The sequence below is a fragment of the Impatiens glandulifera genome, chromosome 5 (assembly GCF_907164915.1).
Source record: "Impatiens glandulifera chromosome 5, dImpGla2.1, whole genome shotgun sequence".
NCBI lineage: Eukaryota > Viridiplantae > Streptophyta > Magnoliopsida > Ericales > Balsaminaceae > Impatiens > Impatiens glandulifera.
This window is the reverse complement of record NC_061866.1, coordinates 41,064,336-41,086,007: the sequence shown is the minus strand read 5'-3', so window position 1 is coordinate 41,086,007 and position 21,672 is coordinate 41,064,336. Positions and strand designations below refer to the sequence as shown.

The 21,672-nt window shown below is 31.8% G+C and overlaps 3 protein-coding genes across 3 annotated transcripts; 2 read left to right on the top strand and 1 right to left on the bottom strand.

The window, feature by feature from the left end:
- Positions 1–4,466: 4,466 nt before the first annotated feature.
- On the top strand, positions 4,467–6,424 carry LOC124940053 (probable voltage-gated potassium channel subunit beta). Its single transcript, XM_047480532.1, has 4 exons — positions 4,467–5,094; positions 5,186–5,326; positions 5,851–6,015; positions 6,107–6,424. Exons 1-4 carry the CDS (start codon positions 4,531–4,533, stop codon positions 6,218–6,220), a joined length of 984 nt encoding a protein of 327 aa, XP_047336488.1. The 5' UTR covers positions 4,467–4,530; the 3' UTR covers positions 6,221–6,424.
- A 1,538-nt stretch (positions 6,425–7,962) lies between these two features.
- LOC124940750 (trafficking protein particle complex subunit 1) lies at positions 7,963–15,037 on the bottom strand. The gene is made up of 4 exons (XM_047481289.1): positions 14,579–15,037; positions 14,058–14,172; positions 8,456–8,574; positions 7,963–8,285 (listed from the first exon to the last, which is right to left on the bottom strand). Exons 1-4 carry the CDS (start codon positions 14,800–14,802, stop codon positions 8,234–8,236), a joined length of 510 nt encoding a protein of 169 aa, XP_047337245.1. The 5' UTR covers positions 14,803–15,037; the 3' UTR covers positions 7,963–8,233.
- A 5,664-nt stretch (positions 15,038–20,701) lies between these two features.
- Positions 20,702–21,672, top strand: LOC124939358 (uncharacterized mitochondrial protein AtMg00810-like). The gene is made up of 3 exons (XM_047479838.1): positions 20,702–21,076; positions 21,179–21,427; positions 21,493–21,672. The coding sequence occupies exons 1-3, from the start codon at positions 20,702–20,704 to the stop codon at positions 21,670–21,672; spliced, it is 804 nt and encodes a 267-aa protein (XP_047335794.1).

The following is a 21,672-nucleotide window of genomic DNA, read 5'->3' as shown; positions in this document are numbered from 1 at the left end:
TTTTAGCATAAGAAGTCATACAATCGCCATAAACATCTGATATTGCTTTTTACTTTCCGATCCATGCTTTCTTGTAACTAACATGATAGTTGTACATAGATGTAATTTAATTTCGGATGCTGTTTACTTTGAGATAAAGATTGTAACCTGGCGTAAATATAGGAAAATAATTTATAATATGACATAAAATAAATAAATTTATAATTAATATAAACTATTCAATATACTTACTTGTAGTTTTATTACGTGTGCAATCATTATAAACGTTAGTTTAAACAATCCAAATATTTTTAATTTCATCACTCGAAATCTCAATGGACAATCTTTCACAGCACATGATGCCTCATATCGTGTTGTATTACTTTTCACAACATGAAAATTTCTAGAACTTTTCATGTGATATTTTTTATCGCACTTATTGCAGATTGTTTATATACAATATATTGACTTTTAAATAAATTATAATTGAGTGGACCGATGTTTGAATAATTACTTGAATTAATAATCTCTCCAGTTTCAAATCAAGGAGTAGTTGAAATATGTTCATCATCGTTGTCAGTGCTATGATCTAAGTCATCTTGCTCGTTATTGTGTATTTCACCGGATTCAGATCATCGTTTTCTAACTCATTTTCATGATTTTGATCAGCATCAACACCACTTACGTTGTATATTGCATTTGATCTTTCAATTTCGCTGAGAAGATTATTCATCAGTCATAAATAAAAAAATATCAATAATAAATTATAAATACATAAAACTTAAACTAACATAACTTAAAAATTTAACTTTATGGGTCTATTTAAATTCTCAATACTACGAAGAGTTATTTAAACAAAAGTTTAGCGCTAACATTAATTATTTAAATTGATAATACACTTAAAAGTTGATATGAATTATCAACTCAAAAATTGAATTGACAAATCACTACAAAAATAAAAATAAAAATAAGATTGACAAAAATTAAATGGATAAAACACTACAAAAGTTAATATGAAACAGACAATTCACTACAAATATAAGATTAAAAAATTGAATTAAAAAATAATTTTTAAAAGTTAATATGAAATGTCAACTCAAAAGTTGAATTGACAATTCACTATAAATATAATATTGAATTTACAAATCACTACAAAAGTTGATATAATTTATTTAACTCAAAAGTTGGATGGACAATTTATTATAAAGATAAAGACCAAAGTTGTAGAAATAAAATTGAATTATAAAGATAAAAATATGTATATTATTTGAATGTTTATATAATATATTATATTTCAGCGTATATTATTTTATTTTAATTTATAATAGTTATATAAATTATTAATTTTGTATATTTAATTTTAATTATATATTATATTTATAAATTTAAGTAAAAATGAAATATATATGTTATTTTATTTTAATATGTATATATAATATATTTTAATTAATTAATTAAGAGATGATTAATTAATTAGTTAATTAATGAGAACGGATTCGGTTAATTAATAATTTAGAGAGGAAAGGAAGAAACCAATTTCCAAAATGACTTAGTTCTTGAAATTTTTCCAAACTAACTTTGTTTATTTATTTTCAAATTAACTTACTTTAATTTTCAAATTTAGTTTTTTTTAATTAATTAATTTAAATTTAAACTCTTTATATATATATATATATAAATTATTATTTTTATAAATTAGATTATTTATATTTTGAGATATATTTTAATTTTTTTCTCAATTTTTATTGAGAACAAGATTATCATTTTTCTCACAATCATATGTTATTGGGAACGTTTAATATGATTTATTTTTCTGTGAAGAGACAATACAATAAAAAAAAAGTTAATTAGAATATTCATAATAAATTTGTTAAAAATAAACAATACAATAAAAAAATTAAACTAGACTATTCCTAATAAAAAATTGTATTGAGTAAATGTTTATGAAAAATTATAATTTAAATATATTGTCATGGTGTTAGAGATTAATGTCTTTTCTGGAAAATCAGTAAAAGTGATCGGGTGAACTTATTATTTTTTTTTGAAAATTTCTAAAATTGTTAACGTTAGTTAGACTTGTTTATTGATGAATATTTTAGACTTATCTTTTTATTATTATTTCTCAAATGTTTAATCTCTTTATGTTTTGAATTTGTTTTTTTTCTTGAGAAAAATCTTTTGACTTTGTTTAATGACACTCTGAAAGATTATATTTTTTTTTAATGTTTTTATCATTATATTTAAATGATTTTTGTTTATATAATATTAAATACAATATAAAAAAAGTTATATAAATTAATAATTGAAATGTAAATATATATATATATATATTAAAATATAAATAATTAAATTTATAAAAATAATAATTTAAAATATATTAAAATATAAATAATATAATTTATAAAAATAATAGTTTAAATATATACCAAATTTATAAAATTAATAATATATATATAATAAGTTTAAATATAAATATATTAATTAATTAATTAAAACAAAAAAAATAAAAAATAAATAAGCTTAAACCGTTAACAAAGTAAGAGCTCGTTTGATGTAACTAGGTTTTATCCCAAAACCCATATATCCCATCACACATCTAATCAACAATTTTATCCATATAAATACCAAAATTACACTCTACTTAAATATTTTATTTTATATTAATAATATTTTACTTTAATATATATATTTATAATATTTATTTTATTACATTTTAAAAATTATTTTAATATAAATTAAAATTATAAAATTATTTCATTTTAAATATTTTTATTAACTATCATAAATAAAAATTAAAACACAATATAAATTCAATTATAACCTACCATATTAAAATTTAAATGATGATGAATGCCACAAGAAAGATAGAAGAAAGAAAATCTGTCTCGATTCTATCTCTATCTTTCGACATCTCATCTCTAAGTGGAGGTATTCAAATAAATAAATAATTATACTAAAAAATAAAGTTAATATATTTGAATAACAAATATTAATTAAATATATTTCATATAAATTAAATATTTATGAAAAAAATTATTCTATTTTTATATATATAAACTAATTCTAAATAATTATTCTAAATAAATATATTAATTAATTTAAGTTAATATAATTTTTTAATTTAATAAAATAAAAATATTATAATGTAATTCAATAAAGTAATGATAATAAAATAAATGACATTTAAATTATAATTATAGACAATTGAAATTATTTTATTTAAAAAAATTTAATTAATTATATTAATTAAAATAAATTTATAATATAAATAAAACTATAACATACTATGTTATATAATATAATATTTAAATTTTAATAGTAATAATTTATAGATTTAATATTCATTTGAAATTTTATTTTTTCATTAATAAAAGCTAATATTAATATATGTATAATTTTTTAATATTTATTTTATTATATTTTAAAATTTAATTTAATAAAAATTAAATTATTTCATTTAAAAAAAGTATTATTAATTATAATATATATATAGTTAAGGATGACAATTTAAAACCGTCCCGCAAAAACCGAACCGAATTGTCCTGTTTGGGATGGTTTTTCCCCGAAACCGAACGGGGATGGGACGGGGATGGTATTTGTGTTTCCCGCCCCGATTTCATCCCTATTTTGCCCCGAACACCATAAACATAATGAAATATATTAAATCACCAATATATTTATTTATTCACTATATTTTATAAGAGTAGTAATGTTATTTCTTTATAATAATATAAAATTTTAATATATTATATTAAAAAATTCATTTATATAATTTTAATTTATTTTTTAAAAAAAATTATTAACGGTGTTCCGCGAGATTTCCCGAAACCAAAAAAACTCGAACAGGGCGGGAATGGTATTAAAAAAATCTCCGAAATTAAAACAAGGCGGGGATAGTAAATGCATGTATAGTTTATTTTTTATTAATAAAAGTTAATATTAATATATGTATAGTTTTTTAATATTTATTTTATTATATTTCAAAATTAAATTTAATATAAATTAAATTATTTTATTTAAAAAAGTATTATTAATTATAATATATAAATAAATAGAGTTTTTTTATTAATAAAATTTAATATTAATATATTTATAATTTATTAATATTTATTTTATTATATTTTAAAATTTTATTTAATTTCATATAAATTAAATTATTTCATTTACAAAATATATTATTAATTAATATATATAGAAAGGGTATAATGAATATAATTTTTTTAAAAACATGATTTTTTACCAATTCCATCCAGGGTATAATGAATATAATTTTTTTAAAAACCTTATTTTTTATCAAACAAGTTCTAAGTTAGTTCGAAAGATAAAACAAGACATCTTGAATATTGGTTCGAGAAGATAAGTTTAGTTTGAAAAAAAAAAAAAGAAGAAGAAGGGAGAGGTGGGTAGAATGGGAAAGTTTGTTCAAAAATAGATAGAGCTGTCTAGATTTCACACTATAGGGAGTCCACCTTTCTTCTCCGGCTTATTTATTTATCTCTCTTATATCTCTCTCACACACACAAACATACACACAGTTGGTGTTATCCTAAGATGCAGTACAAGAACCTCGGCAGATCGGGTCTGAAAGTGAGCCAGCTCTCTTATGGAGCTTGGGTCAGTTTCGGAAACCAATTAGATGTCAAAGAAGCCAAATCTCTTCTCCAATGTTGCCGAGATCATGGAGTGAACTTCTTCGACAACGCCGAGGTTTACGCCAACGGCCGTGCCGAAGAGATCATGGGTCAAGCCATAAGAGAGCTTGGATGGAAACGATCGGACCTCGTCATTTCCACCAAGATCTTTTGGGGTGGAGCAGGTCCAAATGATAAGGGTTTGTCTAGAAAACACATAATCGAGGGCACAAAGGCTTCTTTGAAACGTCTGGATATGGATTACGTCGATCTAATTTATTGCCATCGACCTGATTCTTCAACCCCGATTGAAGAAACTGTGAGGGCGATGAACTTTGTTATAGATCAAGGTTGGGCCTTTTATTGGGGAACTAGTGAGTGGTCTGCACAACAGATTACTGAGGCTTGGGGAATTGCTGAAAGGTTGGATCTTATTGGTCCAATTGTTGAACAGCCTGAATATAATATGTTATCTAGGCACAAGGTTTAACTTAACTACTACTGATCTTCATCTTCATTTGATGATTTGTAGCTAGATTTATGATGATTGATCTGGTTTGTTTGTTTGTTTGTAGGTTGAATCTGAGTATCTTCCTTTGTACACAAACTATGGTATTGGTCTTACCACATGGAGTCCACTTGCTTCTGGAGTTCTCACTGGGAAATACAACTCTGGAGTCCCACCTGACAGTCGGTTTGCTTTGGAAAACTACAAGGTCTGATCTTTGGTTTTCAAATAATCCTGCCCTTTACTCCTTACTAATAATGATGATGCTCATTTTGGAAACATGGCATATTTCTCATCCATAGTGGATGATGATCACATTTGGAAGATTGATGTATCTAAACTTAGTGTGACCAAATTCATTCACAGTGTTGTGTTTCCAATTAGAAAATTCAATTTCTTGATGCAAAGGTAACATCATTTTTGCTGGATTTCTAATCATGTGGATTTAGATGTGATCACATTTGGAAACAGGACTAATGATATATGTGCAAAAGAAACATTTTTTATAACCACTTTAAAGAAAAAAATGGTTATCGAATAATTTTGTCTTTCACACTTCTAATCAAGGAGAACATGAGACTTTTGGTATCTTAGTTAAGAACCCTTGCCATCTGACAAAGATAATTAATTATCTTTATGTGAAGGGGGTCGGAAAATTTGAACTTTCTCTTAATAGAGCACAATATTGATACATTATCGAGTTACCTGATTATGTTTCTTCTTCTTCTATAGAATCTTGCTAATCGGTCTTTGGTAGATGATGTGCTCAAAAAAGTGAATGGATTGAAACCAATTGCTGATGAGCTTGGAGTGCCTTTATCTCAACTTGCCATTGCATGGTGTGCTGTAAATCCAAATGTGTCGTCTGTTATTACTGGCGCTACAAAGGAATATCAGGTAAAACTTTCTTGAGTGAAATTATTTCCATTTTGGAAGTATAAATGATGACAGTTTGTAATGGTCCTGTCAATTTCAATTGATAATGCAGATAATAGAGAACATGAAGGCAATTGATGTGATCCCATTGCTGACTCCAACTGTGTTGGAGAAAATTGAAGCTGTAATTCAGAGCAAACCAAAGCGATCGGAGTCATATAGGTGAGTGATCGATGATCATCGCCTGCCAGGATTCTTTCTATACGGATTTGGCCTAGTCTGAGTCACAATCTTTGACTAGAAATATTGTTGTTGTTCTTCTTTCATATGCATATCTTATATTTTGTTTTGGATGATTTTATTTTCATTATGACTATGATGTGGTGTTTATGGTGATCTATTATTAGTATTCTTATTAGCCTACTTTGTCTTTTTTTATAAATCGACAAAAAAAGGCGTCAATAAAGACGGTTAGCATTGTGTTATCTCCCTGACGTTACTTGTTCTCGAATTTTATTCATGCTAGAGGTCATTCATTTTTTCGTTTCCCCCCCAAAATAACAGAATGTCCTCGATAAAATGGGGGTCATGACCGAGAAGGATTGTGCTAGCCTAGTTCGGGTTTAACCTGGGTAAAATTAAAACCAATAGTTCTACCTAAATTTGATGGTTGGTGGAATAGCATTGGATTGTAGTTAAAAAGAAGTTATGAGTAATATTATAAATTTGAGAAACAAATTATCAGTAAAAAGGTGTAAGGTTTTATCAGTCAAAATTTAGTGTTAACTAAATGCCTTAAATTGTAATGATTTTTTCAAAAAAGATTGTAAATAAATGAAAATCAGTACACATTCTACAAGTTTTCTTACAAAAAGGTAAATAAGAAAAAGTTAGGATGAGTAAGACGACGGTCAAAATCGAGAGTTTAAGTAAAATCGGTGGTTAAGTAAACTCGTAAAATTTAGCGTTTATATGAATTTAATGACTATAATGTGATGTTTATGTGATCTATCATTATTATTCTTATTAGCCTACTTTGTCATTTTTTAAATTGACAAAAAAAAGGCGTATGGATTGAATCAATAAAGATGGTGAGCATTGTGTTACCTTCCCGACTTTACTTGTTCTCAAATTTTATTCATCCTATAGGTCATTCATTTTTTGTTTTTTTTCCAAAACTACAAGAATGTCCTAAATAAAATGGAGTCATGACTGAGAAGGATCATGCTAGCTAGTTCGGGTTTAAACCTTGGTAAAATTAATTCTAATAGTTTTACCTAAATTTGATTGTTGGTGGAATAACATTGGATTGTAGTTATGAGTAATATTATAAATCTGAGAAACAAATTATGTATAAGGTTTTATCTGGAGCTTATTTGATCTTGATTATTGAGATTTTCTCAAATTAAAAGTATTTGAATATTTAAAATGAGTGATTTAATAGTTTAAATTATATTGATGTGAATAATTTTTTTTTAAAAAAAATTTCACATTAATCTATAGTTCAGATTAACAACTTAATATCGCATTTAATATAACAAAAATTTCTACATATTTCTTTTTAGCACAAAAAAAAACTTATTTGTTACCAAATTTTAATGTAAATATTTTAATCAATTACATTTAAGGGAAAAATTTTGAAGGGTAAAAAATAGTCAAAATTGTAATATAAAAAATGGATAAAAATATTATAAAATTGTTTTGTTCAAGATGGTTTATCTTAATTTGAAATGAGACTACTTTTTAACTATTATTCTCTAGCAAATCTACAAGTTTATGCAGTCAAAATTTAATGTTAACTAAATGCCTCTGATTAAATTGTAATGATTTTTTCAAAAAAGATTGTAAATAAATGAAAATCAGTACACATTCTACTAAGTTTTCTTACCAAAAACAAATAAGAAAGAGTTATGATGGAGCATCTTTAATTCACTTTGTATGTATGCTCATAATAATCTTGAGCCAAATGTAGAACTTAACAACATTCATTAATCAAATCTACGAGTGAAGTCTTATGATCACATAACGAAGTCTCACACTTTACTAACTAACACTAAAAGAAGAAAAATGAAAAACCATATATAATAGAGTTTCATTTTGATAGCAATGACACTTCAAAGAACTCATACAAAAGAAGAATGTATCCAACCAACACACTCAGCTCAATGATCATCTCAAAAGTAGGATAGATTGAACATCGTCCTTTTCATCGGTTTTCTAGTATTATTTGTAGACATCATCAACCAAGGCCTCTCACATACTGGTCAAGTGCTGTACTAAACAGTTCACACCTGCAATATTAAAAAAGAAAACATTGTGTAGAACCTTAGGATGTGTTCATTTTATAACAAAAAGAGTTAGTGAAATATAGAACTTAAGATGGACATTTTGGATGCAATACTAATTGCTCAAGTGCATTGAAGATGGGATCTAAGGGCACAAGAGAAAAATGTTTGCCAACCTGATTGGAGTGCCTGGAGTATACAGTGGATTCTTCACAACATATTCTACATACAAGTTGTATATATACTTCAGAGATTCCCTTAGATCGCCTGTTTTTGGATGAGTCACCAGAATTATCTGTCAAGATATATAAGAGTGTGCAGTTTTAGGTTTTCAGGTGAAAACTAATGATAATACGCGAGAATTGTCCAAGAATCGATTTTTATTATGCAGTTGTAATAAGAATGTTTCATTTCCACAAATGGTTATATGAAAATATAGCTACTAACAACAGAAATATGAGTTATATTCATGGGGAAAAGGTTAAACCTGCAATTCACTAACATGTTAAGAGCCTGAATTTACAGTTTGTTTGAGGTTTATGTATAATACTGATTAAAGAATGAGTCCATTTTTGTGGCCACACTCCTAGAGGTGCAAGATACATCTGAACTTTGAAGCATGATCTCCTCCGGATAAACACAACTATACTTGGAAGACATGTTTGTCTTTTGAATAGAAATTAGTCTCGCTTAACTAATTAATGTAAAAGTAAAAATGGCGCATTTCTTTGTGTGGGAGGCCATCCACCGGGAGGTTCTTAGTTTCAACAAATTCAAAAGGAAAGATATTGCATTGGATAATAGATGCTGCCTTTGCAAGATTTATGAAGAGACAGTGTATCATATCCTTCATTGCCCACTCGCAACAGAAAGAATCTGTTGAGGGAATATCCACCGTTAGACTTGTTATCAGGTACTTGTTCAGAAAAATTGTGATGGAAGGAACATGAGTTGGTCACCAAGCATTTAACCAAATGGGATCTTCTAGTTCCTATAGAACCTATCAATAAAATAAGGCTAGGCAGATGGAAAAGGTTTTCCATTAGATGGGGATGAAAACAATTAGCACCACAAGGTTTGTGAAAAGTGATTGTCTCGTAATGAGTAAGAAATGCCGTTTGTCAGCTAAACAGGATTTATTGAAATCACAATCCATTAGATACTTATTTTGAATGCCAACTAAGTATTGTTAGTTAATATATTGAGCCCAATGGACTGGGTGATGCATAATGGAAGATCACCCTTTTCATCATGTGGTGCACCCTTTGAAATGAGCGCAATCGAAGACCAAAATGATTAATGGGTTTTTTCCTCCAGCATTCCCTTCAATAAAATAAGGGTGACCTTGGGATTTCTTTGAACTGCTCGGAATCTGATTTTCCTTTTTATTGTCTCTTCTTTGACTTTTTGGATTCCTTTTGTTTCCTTCATGTGAACAAACTTCGGGTTCACCATGTTAATGAAATGAATGTTCACCTCTTAAACAGAAATGAAAGCCGGTTATACAAACAGCTGCATCTTGAAAAACAAAATACAAGCCTCTAGGACAAATATAAAAACGTGTTTTTGCAAGCCTTAGCTTCATAACTGCACTCCAACCAGCTATCACCTCCATCTATTAACTCATAACTTCCAGATATTAATATCCTCTGGAAATAGCCAACACAAATTATGTTCTCTACATAAGAATCACTTAGCTCGCCTTGACTCCTTGTAGAAGAAGAAAAACCATGCACACGAATGTTTTGTTATTCCTTCACAGCCGGCAAACATAATAAGAATTACAAGTTTGTCTTTGTTACTCATCACAGATAAACAACAAGCACACCCAAAACCTCATTCTTCCACACCACCAAGAAGACCAGAAGCAGTGTAAATTTTACCTAACCCATAAGTAAAATATTTAGCCTAACTCATAAGTGTATTCCCTCTAAAATTTTTTAAAGGAAAACAAGCACAGACTGATTCAGGTCACTCTTGACTATCATGGGATAATCAGCACTTGTGTTAACTACCAAAAAAAAAGACTGGCACTCCCAAGCCATGCTACTTATATCAATTGCAAGATTCTAGTAGAAGTTTTACCAAATGCTCAGTCTTCAAGAGGAAGGAAGACACTTACACTTGTGCTAGAAGAGTACCGGTATCTCCATTTCGACCTAATAGATTCATCATCTCAAGCACAGACCTCATAGATTGTGTTTAATTGTTTCTTCCCACGATTCTATTGTAATTTATAAATTTTGTTGTTTTATATCTAAAAAGACTTATTAGCCAAAATAATAAAATCTAAAGAGACGAAAATTTGCTTGCATACATGTCACCATCTTGATTAGACAAACTAGAACAAGTTGAAGAAGGGCAAGAGAGATAGAGCATATACCCCTCCCAATCTATAGGTGTGGGAAGCTCAGTCTAACATGGTGATTTCTCCACCTTTAGCACTTATTTTATAAGCACTAAAACAAGAAATGACCAATCAAGTAAGATATCCCTATAAATGATTGAATTTCTTATTTATGTACATATTTTATGAAAAATCAATGTCCTTCACCAATATTAATACATTCAACTTCTAGAGATCAACCTGATAGAATTTTGTGACTAAATCATATAATCAAGGTAAATATACAAAAACTAACCTGATTTAATCGGCATAAGTTTAGGAGTTTTTTATGCATATAATTAGTTTAGGACATTGAATTTGAAATCTTTGTGTAATCCATAATCTTGGAAGGTAGAGATAGTTTTCGTGAAAAAATATGAGTACCCGCTTTGCTCTTGACAAATATACATATCTAGCAAGACCAAGTTTCACTGTGATTATTAGCAAGAAAAAAATGTTCAACTGTGACGAGTGCATGCATCCATGAGAGGAGTAGTCGCTTCAAGGTGACTTCTTCGGGACAGACAAATAGGAATTAAAAGGACAAATGATATAAGCAACATTTTCTTCAGAAGAAGTTAAAGGCAGCACACTGCCTTCCTTGCCTATTTTTAATTTTACCTATTATATTAATATAGGATTTTATCATGTCATTTTTATCTGTTTAGATTGGAATTCTTAGAACCAAAAGAAGTATTAAAAATGAGTGCATGCTTGCTTCAAATGAGGAAGATGTATTGTTCATAATCAATTGTGTCCAGAAAGAAATGAAGAGATTTTGATGACATACAAATAAAACAACTTCAAAATAAATGTCTGTTAATGAAATATAGGAGTCAAAATTCTTTGCATATAAGATTATGCATGCTCATGTGAGTAAATGTCCCATATATAGAGATGGATATCCACAGTCGAGTGAGGAAGCAGAGTCCAACAAACATCACCAACTTGACGCTATGCAAAGTTTTGCAATGGGGACTGGATCTCATCAGATGTTATCAACGACACATGGAGTTAGCAATGTAGTTGATTAGGCTAGTTGTATTCAACTAAAAAGATTTATGATGCATATATTTGCTTTAGAAAATGAGAACTGATCTTGTTTAGCATCTCATTTGAAGCTCATCAAATATTTTTCATTATTAATACAAAGTTTTCCTTTTCGCAAAAAATAAATAAATAGATGTAGATCTCAGAAAAAAAGAAGTAATATATCTAAAGGTTCTTATTCCACAGTCAAAAAACACCAAAGGGGAAACAATGTCACTAATATATCTTTCAAACAAGTAAATAGGGATAGAAAAGCATATGGTAAAAGTTAGCCAATTAAAAAGTTTAACACTCCTTGATACTTCATTGTTGAAATAATTCAAGGCCCTCATGAAGCCAAATCTTTCATGACCTTGAATACGTTTCTTTGTTTCTTTTTTTTTCGGTGTTTAATTTGTTCCTTTATTATCTTTGTTGTATGCTAATATAATTGGGTTGGTTAATCTGCAAGTACCTTGAATAAGTTTCTAGTTCCAGGTAGTCCTCAAAATATGATGAAACAGTTAATAAGTTAACTTACAAAATTGCTGGTAAGATATTCAAATTATTGACTAAAATTGAAGAAAAATGAAGTTAATGAAGCAGCTGATAGTAGTCCAAGTTCAAGAGAAAGGAGATCAACCTCCATGCCTGATAAGTTTTTGAAGTATACAACGTATGAGACCTTCAGTAATATAAAAACTACAATGACAGGTTCACCAGCTCACATAATGTTGTTCTAGAGGACAATAATTTATTTATTTTTTAATGTTAAAATTTGTATTAATCAAGATGCGAATTGTGACCTGTTGATAAAGCAACTTCTTTCGGTTCAAACAACAAGACAAAGTAAACTAAAAGAAAAAGGAAGGGGAGGGAGGGAAACAAGCCTCCACAACCATAAAGATGTTACAAGAGAATAACTAGGTTTAGGGTTTCTAACTCTAAGATAAGCTGGCGGAAAAATCAGTGGCCAGCAGGGAATAAAAGCTGTGTAACAACCTATTTTCTTCAGCAAAATAATGGAAAATAATAAAACAGAATTGTTTTATAAGAGAGGAGGCAGCTGGCAAGCCAGGAAATTAGAACTTTTTGACAAATCGTTTCCTCTCTAAAAGGTTCCCTTTCTCATCTAATCCAAATTTCCTATCTTTTCTCATCTAACCCTAAGTTCTTCATGGCAGATTCTGCTGCAATTTCTATTTGTCCTCAATCTGTCTTCATCTCTTCTCTACTCACATTATGCAATTCTGAAGGCACTCTTAATTCATAGCTGTAATTCGATAGTTCTACTTTGAGCTACATCAGAAGATCAACTCCACTCATTTCCAAAGCATAAAAAAACCATACACAAACTAAAAATGCAAATCATACATGAATCATCATACCTCAATCTTCTATCATGGAATCTGAGCTTCGTCACTAAGTCTAACAAAATCACAATGAGGACTTCATTCTTTCTACTATTACCTTTCTCAAGGCTAACCATCCAATTCTCAAAGGATTCACAAGCTTTCTTTAATCCCATAACCTACCCTCCCATCCATTCTACACCCATCATCTTAAGACTCTCATATGCTCTTCTCTTGTCTTGCTCAAATTACATGCACATCGTCATCATCATCCTTGAAATCCACATTGACATAAACCTCCTCATGATTCATACCATCTAAATAACTGTCCCACTCGGTTCATATCAATTAGTAAAGGCACCACATTTAGTGGAACAAATACCTCGACCTAATCAACAAATTCATTTATATTACTAATATCATTAGGATATGAATTAGTCCTACAAAAAAATTTTGGGAGCTCCCACTGTGCCTTTTCATGAAATAAAGAAATCAACTTATCAAGATGGCCACTCCAAAAGTGGTAGACATGGTCAGAATCCACATTACACTAGGGCACCATTGGACTAAACACATATGAAGGATGAGGATCCTCATCACCGATTTCCAGCCGAGAAGACTCCCCAAATCAGACAATCTCCTCTTGGGAGATACATGAAGGAATTTTACTTTTACAACTCGGGACTCAATTAAACTTATGAATCATGATACCACTTCCACCCATTTAGACATTTTTTCAGAGGACATAAAGCATCCCCAATAAAGGAATTTAACAGTATCCTTTATTAAATAATCTAAATACACCCTCTTCTAAAACAACACAGCACAGACAGGATAGTTTTATGGAGTCACAGTGATGACCATTGTTTCTAATAGTATTATCGAATCTTTTTATCTTTCTGTGGAACTATATGATGTTATGCAAGCTAATTCATCCAAGGAAAAAGTCCATAAATGATGCTTGAATTTCAAAATAGTTCATGAAACAAAGCTCTGAAAAAAATTGCAGACCTTTATTCCAGATGGACTTTCCATGAAGCTAAGTTTGTATGTGTTGGTCCTAAAACTGTGAAAGGAACATCCTTGACCTGGTAACTGAGGCACCCCAAGATTTCCTTTCTCCACACTGCCAAAATACAAAACACATCAACCAGATATAAGTTTACTTTGAGGTTTTGACGACAGACAACATCACTTTAAGGTTCAGGCTTTCAAGAAATAGCTAGAGGTCACAAACACAAATGGGCAAGGGTTTATGTGAATTTCAGCAAATATAATGCCTTTGAGGATAATAATGATCCCCAGTTTATCCTGGGAATCGTCATAAACAAAGCTATCATCCAGATTTGGCCAGGAATCAATCAACAATATTGGATATACCTATATCAATTTCAATCTCTTGTGAACACTAACGATGAGACAACTGAAGTTAGTAACAGCATTGACACAATTGCGATTCAACGGGAAATAGATAAATCTCATATAGATTACAGTACTTTAATCTGAATCATGGTACGGAGAAAAGATTTCACCTGGTCGGATCCATCTTGGCGGTAAGAGATTTGAGTGAAAAGAGGAGACCGAACATAAGCTTGTGATCTTGCTGTTCATTCAAGGTTCGAAGTGGGCGATTCCATTCCTTATAGAGGAGACAAACCCCATTCCTATTGAAAACATACATCACGTGTGCATTGTTTCCTGAAGCGGTCGGTGGCGGAGGCGAAGGACTGATATCAGACCCACCAAAGAATTGCATCTCCTCTTTGTGTCGTCTCTTGATCACCAGAAGAGAATAGGAAACAGAAGAGCGAAATGCTCAGAGGGTTACGTCGAAAGGCAATTAGAGAATTAGAGCGAGGTTGTAGTAAGTGGAGAGTGTGGGTTTGCGTTCTTGAATGTAGAACGGCTAGCTCCAAATTGAAACAAAGCCTTAGATCTCCTGTACCTTGAAGAGTTGATTGTCTAGCGATCTTATGGAAGAAAGAAGACGAAGACCATTTGTAAGAGAAAACAAAAACTGAGTTTATCTGAAAAAGATTGTAACTACAAATAATAATATAAAAAGAAAATACTCAATAAGATATCGAGCTCATAAATCTTCGAGATAGACTCTATTGTCTTCTTGAACGAATCTCAGAAAGCGTCGTAATAATAGTATTATGAATGATCCGCATTAAACGACTACGATCATTGAAAGTTCGACGATTTCTCTCCAACCCGATAGTCCACCAAAAAATATGGGATGATAACTCAAATATGTAAGTCTTACATATCAATCGCATCAATCTAAACTTTTCAACAACTACCCAAAGACTCGAACATTACTCAATGAATCTCAGTAATACTCTACAAAAGACTTCAAATATTAGTCACTCTTCAATAATACAAAATTAAATGAATTGCCGATTCAACCTCTTTATGGCACATACGACTAATCATAATACAATATTTTTTCATGCACATATCATCTGTTAAAACTCCACCATGAATAACGTTTCATCCAAAAATGAGATCTTGGATGGAATTTTTGAATACCAAAGTTTTTCCCAACAAAAAATATATGAAATTATTTTAGCGAACACTTGTAGCAATGCCTCACATGGAAACTATCAATATTTTGCCAACGCATAACGTTTTGTTCAGACAGTGACACTTGTTTACGTCCTACCAAAAGTACAACTCTATTATGGAACGAAGTCTCCATAATAGTTAATCCCCTTCTAAATTAAATTCGACTAACGAAACCACTAGACCAATGATCAAACATGTCCTTAACTATGACATTTCTACATACATCAATAGAAGTAAGCTCGAGATACGTCGTAGTTAGACTTTTAACACTACATCAAATGTCGTCCCAAAATCTAATCGAATAATCATCCTTCACAATGAATCTACACTGTTCACGAAAACTTTTATACATAGAATAAATTCTCCTCCAAATGCTACACTCCACTGGATAATTATACATTTTGGTAAACCAACCAGACCAATCATTACCATACTTATATGTGATTATCGATTCCCAAAGACTATTTGACTCCATTACAAATATACTACACCATTTTGATAGAAGAAATAAGATCTTGAATATCTAGACCTTCATTATCTTTAAAATATTTAACATTATCTCAGCTATCTAGATGACAAAATAATGAGTTAAAAAACAAAGTTATATATTAATTTCACCAAAATATTATTTAATTTATTATTATATATATTTAATTTCTTATAATTTTATATTATCTAAAAACTATACATTATTATTATTATTCGAAGTTATATAAGAGAAATTAATTAGTAAATTATATAAGATAACGTTTACAAAATTAATGATCTAGATATCAAATTATATAAATTATTTATAAAAATAAAACTCTTAATGGAAAAGATCCAACAATCATGTAATTTGTTGAGGGTTTCTAAAGACAAACTGATTTGAGTTTTCGAATGATGAGTGTTTAAGTAAAGAAACCGAACAAATCAATGAAACAGTGTCAAAAAAGTCTCTCCCGACAATTAAAATTATCATTAGACGAGGGTTAATAAACAAAGTAGGAAAATATTCTGCCAAGTGAAAATGGACGAGTGCCGACCTTGAGAATTGTGATGCCCTAGATAGGAAAAACGTGGAAAAAATTTGACCTATTTTCTTTTTTTTAGATTTGAACCCATAACTAAATATTTTTTATTTATATTAATCCTAAACCACACACTTTTATGCTAATTTTTTTTATATAAATTTAACTAAAATACTTATAAGATTCAAATAGACCATTATCTAATATATATTTTTTTGGCTTATTTTGAAATAATATTTTTTATGTTTTATATATATATTTTTTAATTTTTTTAAAAATAAATTAATACACTTGAATGCACAAAATAAAATAAATATTAAAAATGAAGAAGCAAACAAGCCTTTAGGCAAGCTGGCGGGCCAGTTCAGGCATCGGATCGAGCACAGACGCGTAGGTTTAACCACGGACTGTGGATAAACATTCAGGTCTAGAAACATGTGTAGTCCTGGTGCGTAGGTTTAACCACGGACTGTGGATAAGCATTCAGGTCTAGACACATGTGTAGTCCTGGCTCAGTTGGTATGTGGGTTGGTCGTTGGAATATGACTAGGAGTCCCGGGTTCGAATTATGGGAGAAGGTTCAGGTAGTAGACGGGGTAAGTGGTGATAGATGAGGCTTGTTAGCGTAGTGGTGTGAGGTTAAGTTTGTAGGGACGCGAAGCGGATGGGAGGTCCCTAGTGTTAGAAATTAAAGTAATAATAATAACAATTAAGGACTCTTTTTGTTATGCAAGAGTCTCTTGGATTGTCCAAACCTCTTGGTCTTATCTCTAGTAAATGAGATTTTTTATGTCTCTTAGTTATGCTTTACTTTATTTAAGTTTTGTAATCGTGTTCTTATTCTAGTAAGTTCAATAGACATAATCTCATTCCAGTTTGTTTTTCATTCTCTAAATTTTCTATTCACTTTCATATATATTTCTTCACGGTTCGATCATCGAAGTCCTGATTGTGACTTCGTTACATGGTATCAGAGCTTTGGTAATATTGTTGAAGAAGATATCGTTGTTTTTCGATATGGAAAGTGGTGGTCGTGTAGCTGGACTCGGTTTGGAGTTGTTAAACCAGTCAAACTTCCGGATATGGAAAACCTGTATGGAATCGTACCTGGTTGGGGAAGATTTGTGGGACATCGTCGTAGACGATGATGATGTAGCTCCTGAGGATGTTGCTGAAAATGCGGAAGCATCGAAGAAGCGGAAGAGACTCAATGCAAAGGCAGAATTTGTGTTGAAGAGGTCAATCTTCCACAATCTGTTCGAACACATCATCGACTGTGGATCTTCTCGTGAGATTTGGGAAACGCCTGATCGTCTTTTCAACAAGAAGAATGAGGCTCGTCTCTAGATGCTTGAAAACGAGTTGGCAGCCGCAAAACAAATCGGATTTGTCTCGGAGTTCTTTCTTAAGGTAAAGAACATATGCTCTGAAATTTCTTTATTGAACCCAGATGAGAAAATCTCAAAGGCTCGAACAAAGAGGCATATTGTTCGAGGACTTCGACCTGAATATACTTCATTCATCACCTCGATTCAAGGTTGGGCTCAACAACCTTCACTCGAGGAGTTTGAAAATCTCTTATCATCTCAAGAGTCATTGGCTGCACAAATGGCTGGAACGAGTATAAATGAGAAGTCGAACAATGCGTTGTTCGTGAAGAAATCGAGCTGGAAAAAGGGAAAGTCGAAGAAGGAAGAAATATGTTAGGATTCTTCAAATATTCCTAAAAAGCCCCTTAAGTGTTTCAAGTGCGGCAAGACTGGACACTTTAAGAGAGATTGTCAAGTAAATTTGAATGGAAATTTTGTTAGTTCAAATCTCGGAGAAAAGTCTAACTAGCATGTTGAGGAGGATTGGGACAAAGCTTTTCATGTCGATGTGACAACTTCGAAGGAAAAGAAAACAGAGGCGTCTCATGGTAAACAAGAAATCGATCAAAGGTGGATCGTCGATTCAGGGTGCGGACATCACGTTACTAGAGATGATTCTGTGTTTTTGTCGAGTTGAGTTCATAATGGGGGCGGTGACATTATCACGGAAGATAACTCGGTTCACGAAGTTAAAAAGGAAGGATCGGTTGTCATTGATAACGATAAAAGAGAATCTATTACTTTGAATAATGTCTACCATGTTCCAGGAATCCGAAAGAATCTCTTCTCGGTTGCAAATGTTATAGACGCTAGAAATCTGGTATTGTTCGGTCCACATGATGTGAAGTTCTTAAGGAACGTGAAAGAAATCAAGGCGGATGTGGTTCATACTGGAACTCGGGTAAATGATCTATTTGTCCTTTCAGCTTCAAACTCGTACATAAAAAAGGTGAACGACAAAAGCACCTCTTTTTATGGCATGCAAGACTTGGGCATGTCAATATGACTAAGCTCAGTGTTATGTCTCGAAAGAAACTTGTCGAAGGTCTACCTGAAGATCTGAGAATTGAGGAGGGTAGTGTGTGTGAAGGATGTCAATATGGGAAGGCTCATTGACTTCCATTCGACAACTCTGTATCGAGAAGTAAGGGTCCTTTGGATCGAGTTCATAGTGACTTGATGAGACCAACTCGAACTACCTCATACTCGGGAAGTAAATATATGTTGTTGTTCGTGGATGATTTTTTCCGGTTCACTTGGGTGTACTTTGTGAAAGAGAAGTCTGGAGTGTTCTCTAAATTTCTCTAGTTCAAGGAGACGGTAGAAGGAGAACAAGAAAGAAAAATTCGAGTATTGCGGACAGATAATGGTGGGGAATTTTGCTCAAAAGAGTTTGAATTGTTTTGTATGCAAAATGGCATAAAAAGAGAACTCTCCTGTCTTGAGACCCCACAACAGAATGGGATAGTCGAAAGGAAGATTGACATTTTATAGAGACTTGTTAGTCTTGGCTGCATATGAAGAATACCAAAGCAGTTATGGGCAGAAGGCATGAGTTGTGCTGCTCATGTCATCAATCGAGTTCCTCTTAGCCCAAATGAGTTCAAATCTCCATTCAAGATGCTTTTTGGTTTTAAGCCAAATGTTAAGCATTTTCGAGTTTTTGGATTAACTTGTTATGTCCATATTCCAGACTCGAGAAGGAGCAAATTAGATGCAAAGGCAGTCAAATGCGTGTTCGTCGGCTATGACTAGAGAAGGAAAGGGTGGCAGTGTATGGATCCATCAACCCACAAATGCACTATGTCGAGAGATGTTGTTTTCGACGAAATTTCTTCGTACTACATGAAGGATGTTGAAGAAAAACTGTTCAGACTAATCTTCTCATTCCCACGTCTACGGGAAGCTCCTGTAGTAGTGATAATAGTGATAGGGGGAGCCCTGACTTAGCTCAAGATACTTCAGTCGATGAAGAAGCAAACGGTAAAAGATTCCAGGAAGTCCACATCAGGAAGAATCAAGTCAACAACAGAATGGGGAATCTAGACCAAAAAGGAACATTATAAGGCCCTATCGATTCAGGGATGATAATTTTGTAACAACATTCTTTTGTTTCTTGGAAAACGCAATAGACGACGAGGAACCCACTTCTTATAATGAAGCAAAGAATGTCAAGGAATGGGTGGCAACAATGGAGGAGGAAATGCATGCTCTCAAGAAGAATGAGACATGAGACGTCGTTCCGAAGTCTTCTAATATTCAAGCAGTCACATGTAAGTGGGTGTATCAAATCAAGTGAAAGGCTGATGGAAGCATAGATCGATACAAATCTAGATTGGTCGCTCGAGGATTCTCACAGAAGTATGGAGAAGATTACGAGGAGACATTCAGCCCAATTGCGAAGATGACGTCAATTTGCACTGTGTTGGCCTTAGCAGCAAGTTCTCGATGGAAGTTGTGGCAATTGGATGTCAAGAATGCATTTCTCTACGGAGAACTTGATCGTCCAATATATATGGAACAACCACATGGATTCGAGCAGACTAGTGGTCCCCAGTTAGTCTATAGACTTAAGAAGGCACTATATGGATTAAATCAAGCCCCGCGTGCTTGGTATGGAAAGATTGTAGAATATCTTTAATTTTGTGGGTACAAGGCTTCAGAATCCGACTCAAGTCTATTTATAAAGAAGAGTCAAGGACAAATGGTTATGGTGCTTCTTTATGTGGATGATATAATATTGACAGACAATAATTATGATGAGGTTGCTCGTCTACAAGATGAGCTATCTCTTCGTTTTGAGATGAAGAAGCTTGGTGAACTTGGAACTTTCCTTGGTCTACATATCGAAAATTTTGATAAAGGTTTATTTGTATCGCAGATCAACTACGCAAAGAAGTTGGTAAAAAAATTCGGTATGACTGATGGAAAAAAGAGTTATACTCCTCTTGACATAAATCCTAGACTCAGTCGAGACGAAGGAACATGTCTACCAGATCCTCGTCCTTATCGTGCTCTTGTGGGAAGTCTGATTTATCTGACTATAACAAGGCCTGACATTGCTTATGCAGATGGAGTGGTAAGTAGATACATGTAGGAGTCAAGGAAACCACGCCTCAAAGAAGCGAAGAAAATTTTGAAGTATATTAATACTTCACTAGATATTGGTCTACTATATGAGAAATATGCGAAATTTGTCTTGCAAGGATATGCAGATGTTGACTTTGCTGGAGATCGAGACGATCGAATGTCCACATATGGGTTTGTTTTTCTTTATGGAAACACTAGCATATCTTGGGGTAGTAGAAAACAAGGATCGGTATCCTTGTCTACAACAGAAGCGGAATACAAAGCATCAACTCACGCAGCACAGGAGTGCATATGGCTTCGTAGACTCTGGGAGGATTTTCATGTCAAGTTTGATCAGCCGGTTCCTATCCATGAAGATAATTTGAGTGCTATTAAATTAACTTAAAATCTTGTGTTTCATGCGAGGACAAATACATTGAGTTGGAGCATCACTTTATTCATGAAAAAGTACTAGAGGGAATCATTGAGATGGCTGCAGTAAGGAGTGAAGACAATGTTGTTGATATCTTCACAAAAACACTTCCTAAAGGTCATTTCGAAGATCTACGATCTAAGTTGAAACTAGTTCATCGGACATCACTTTAA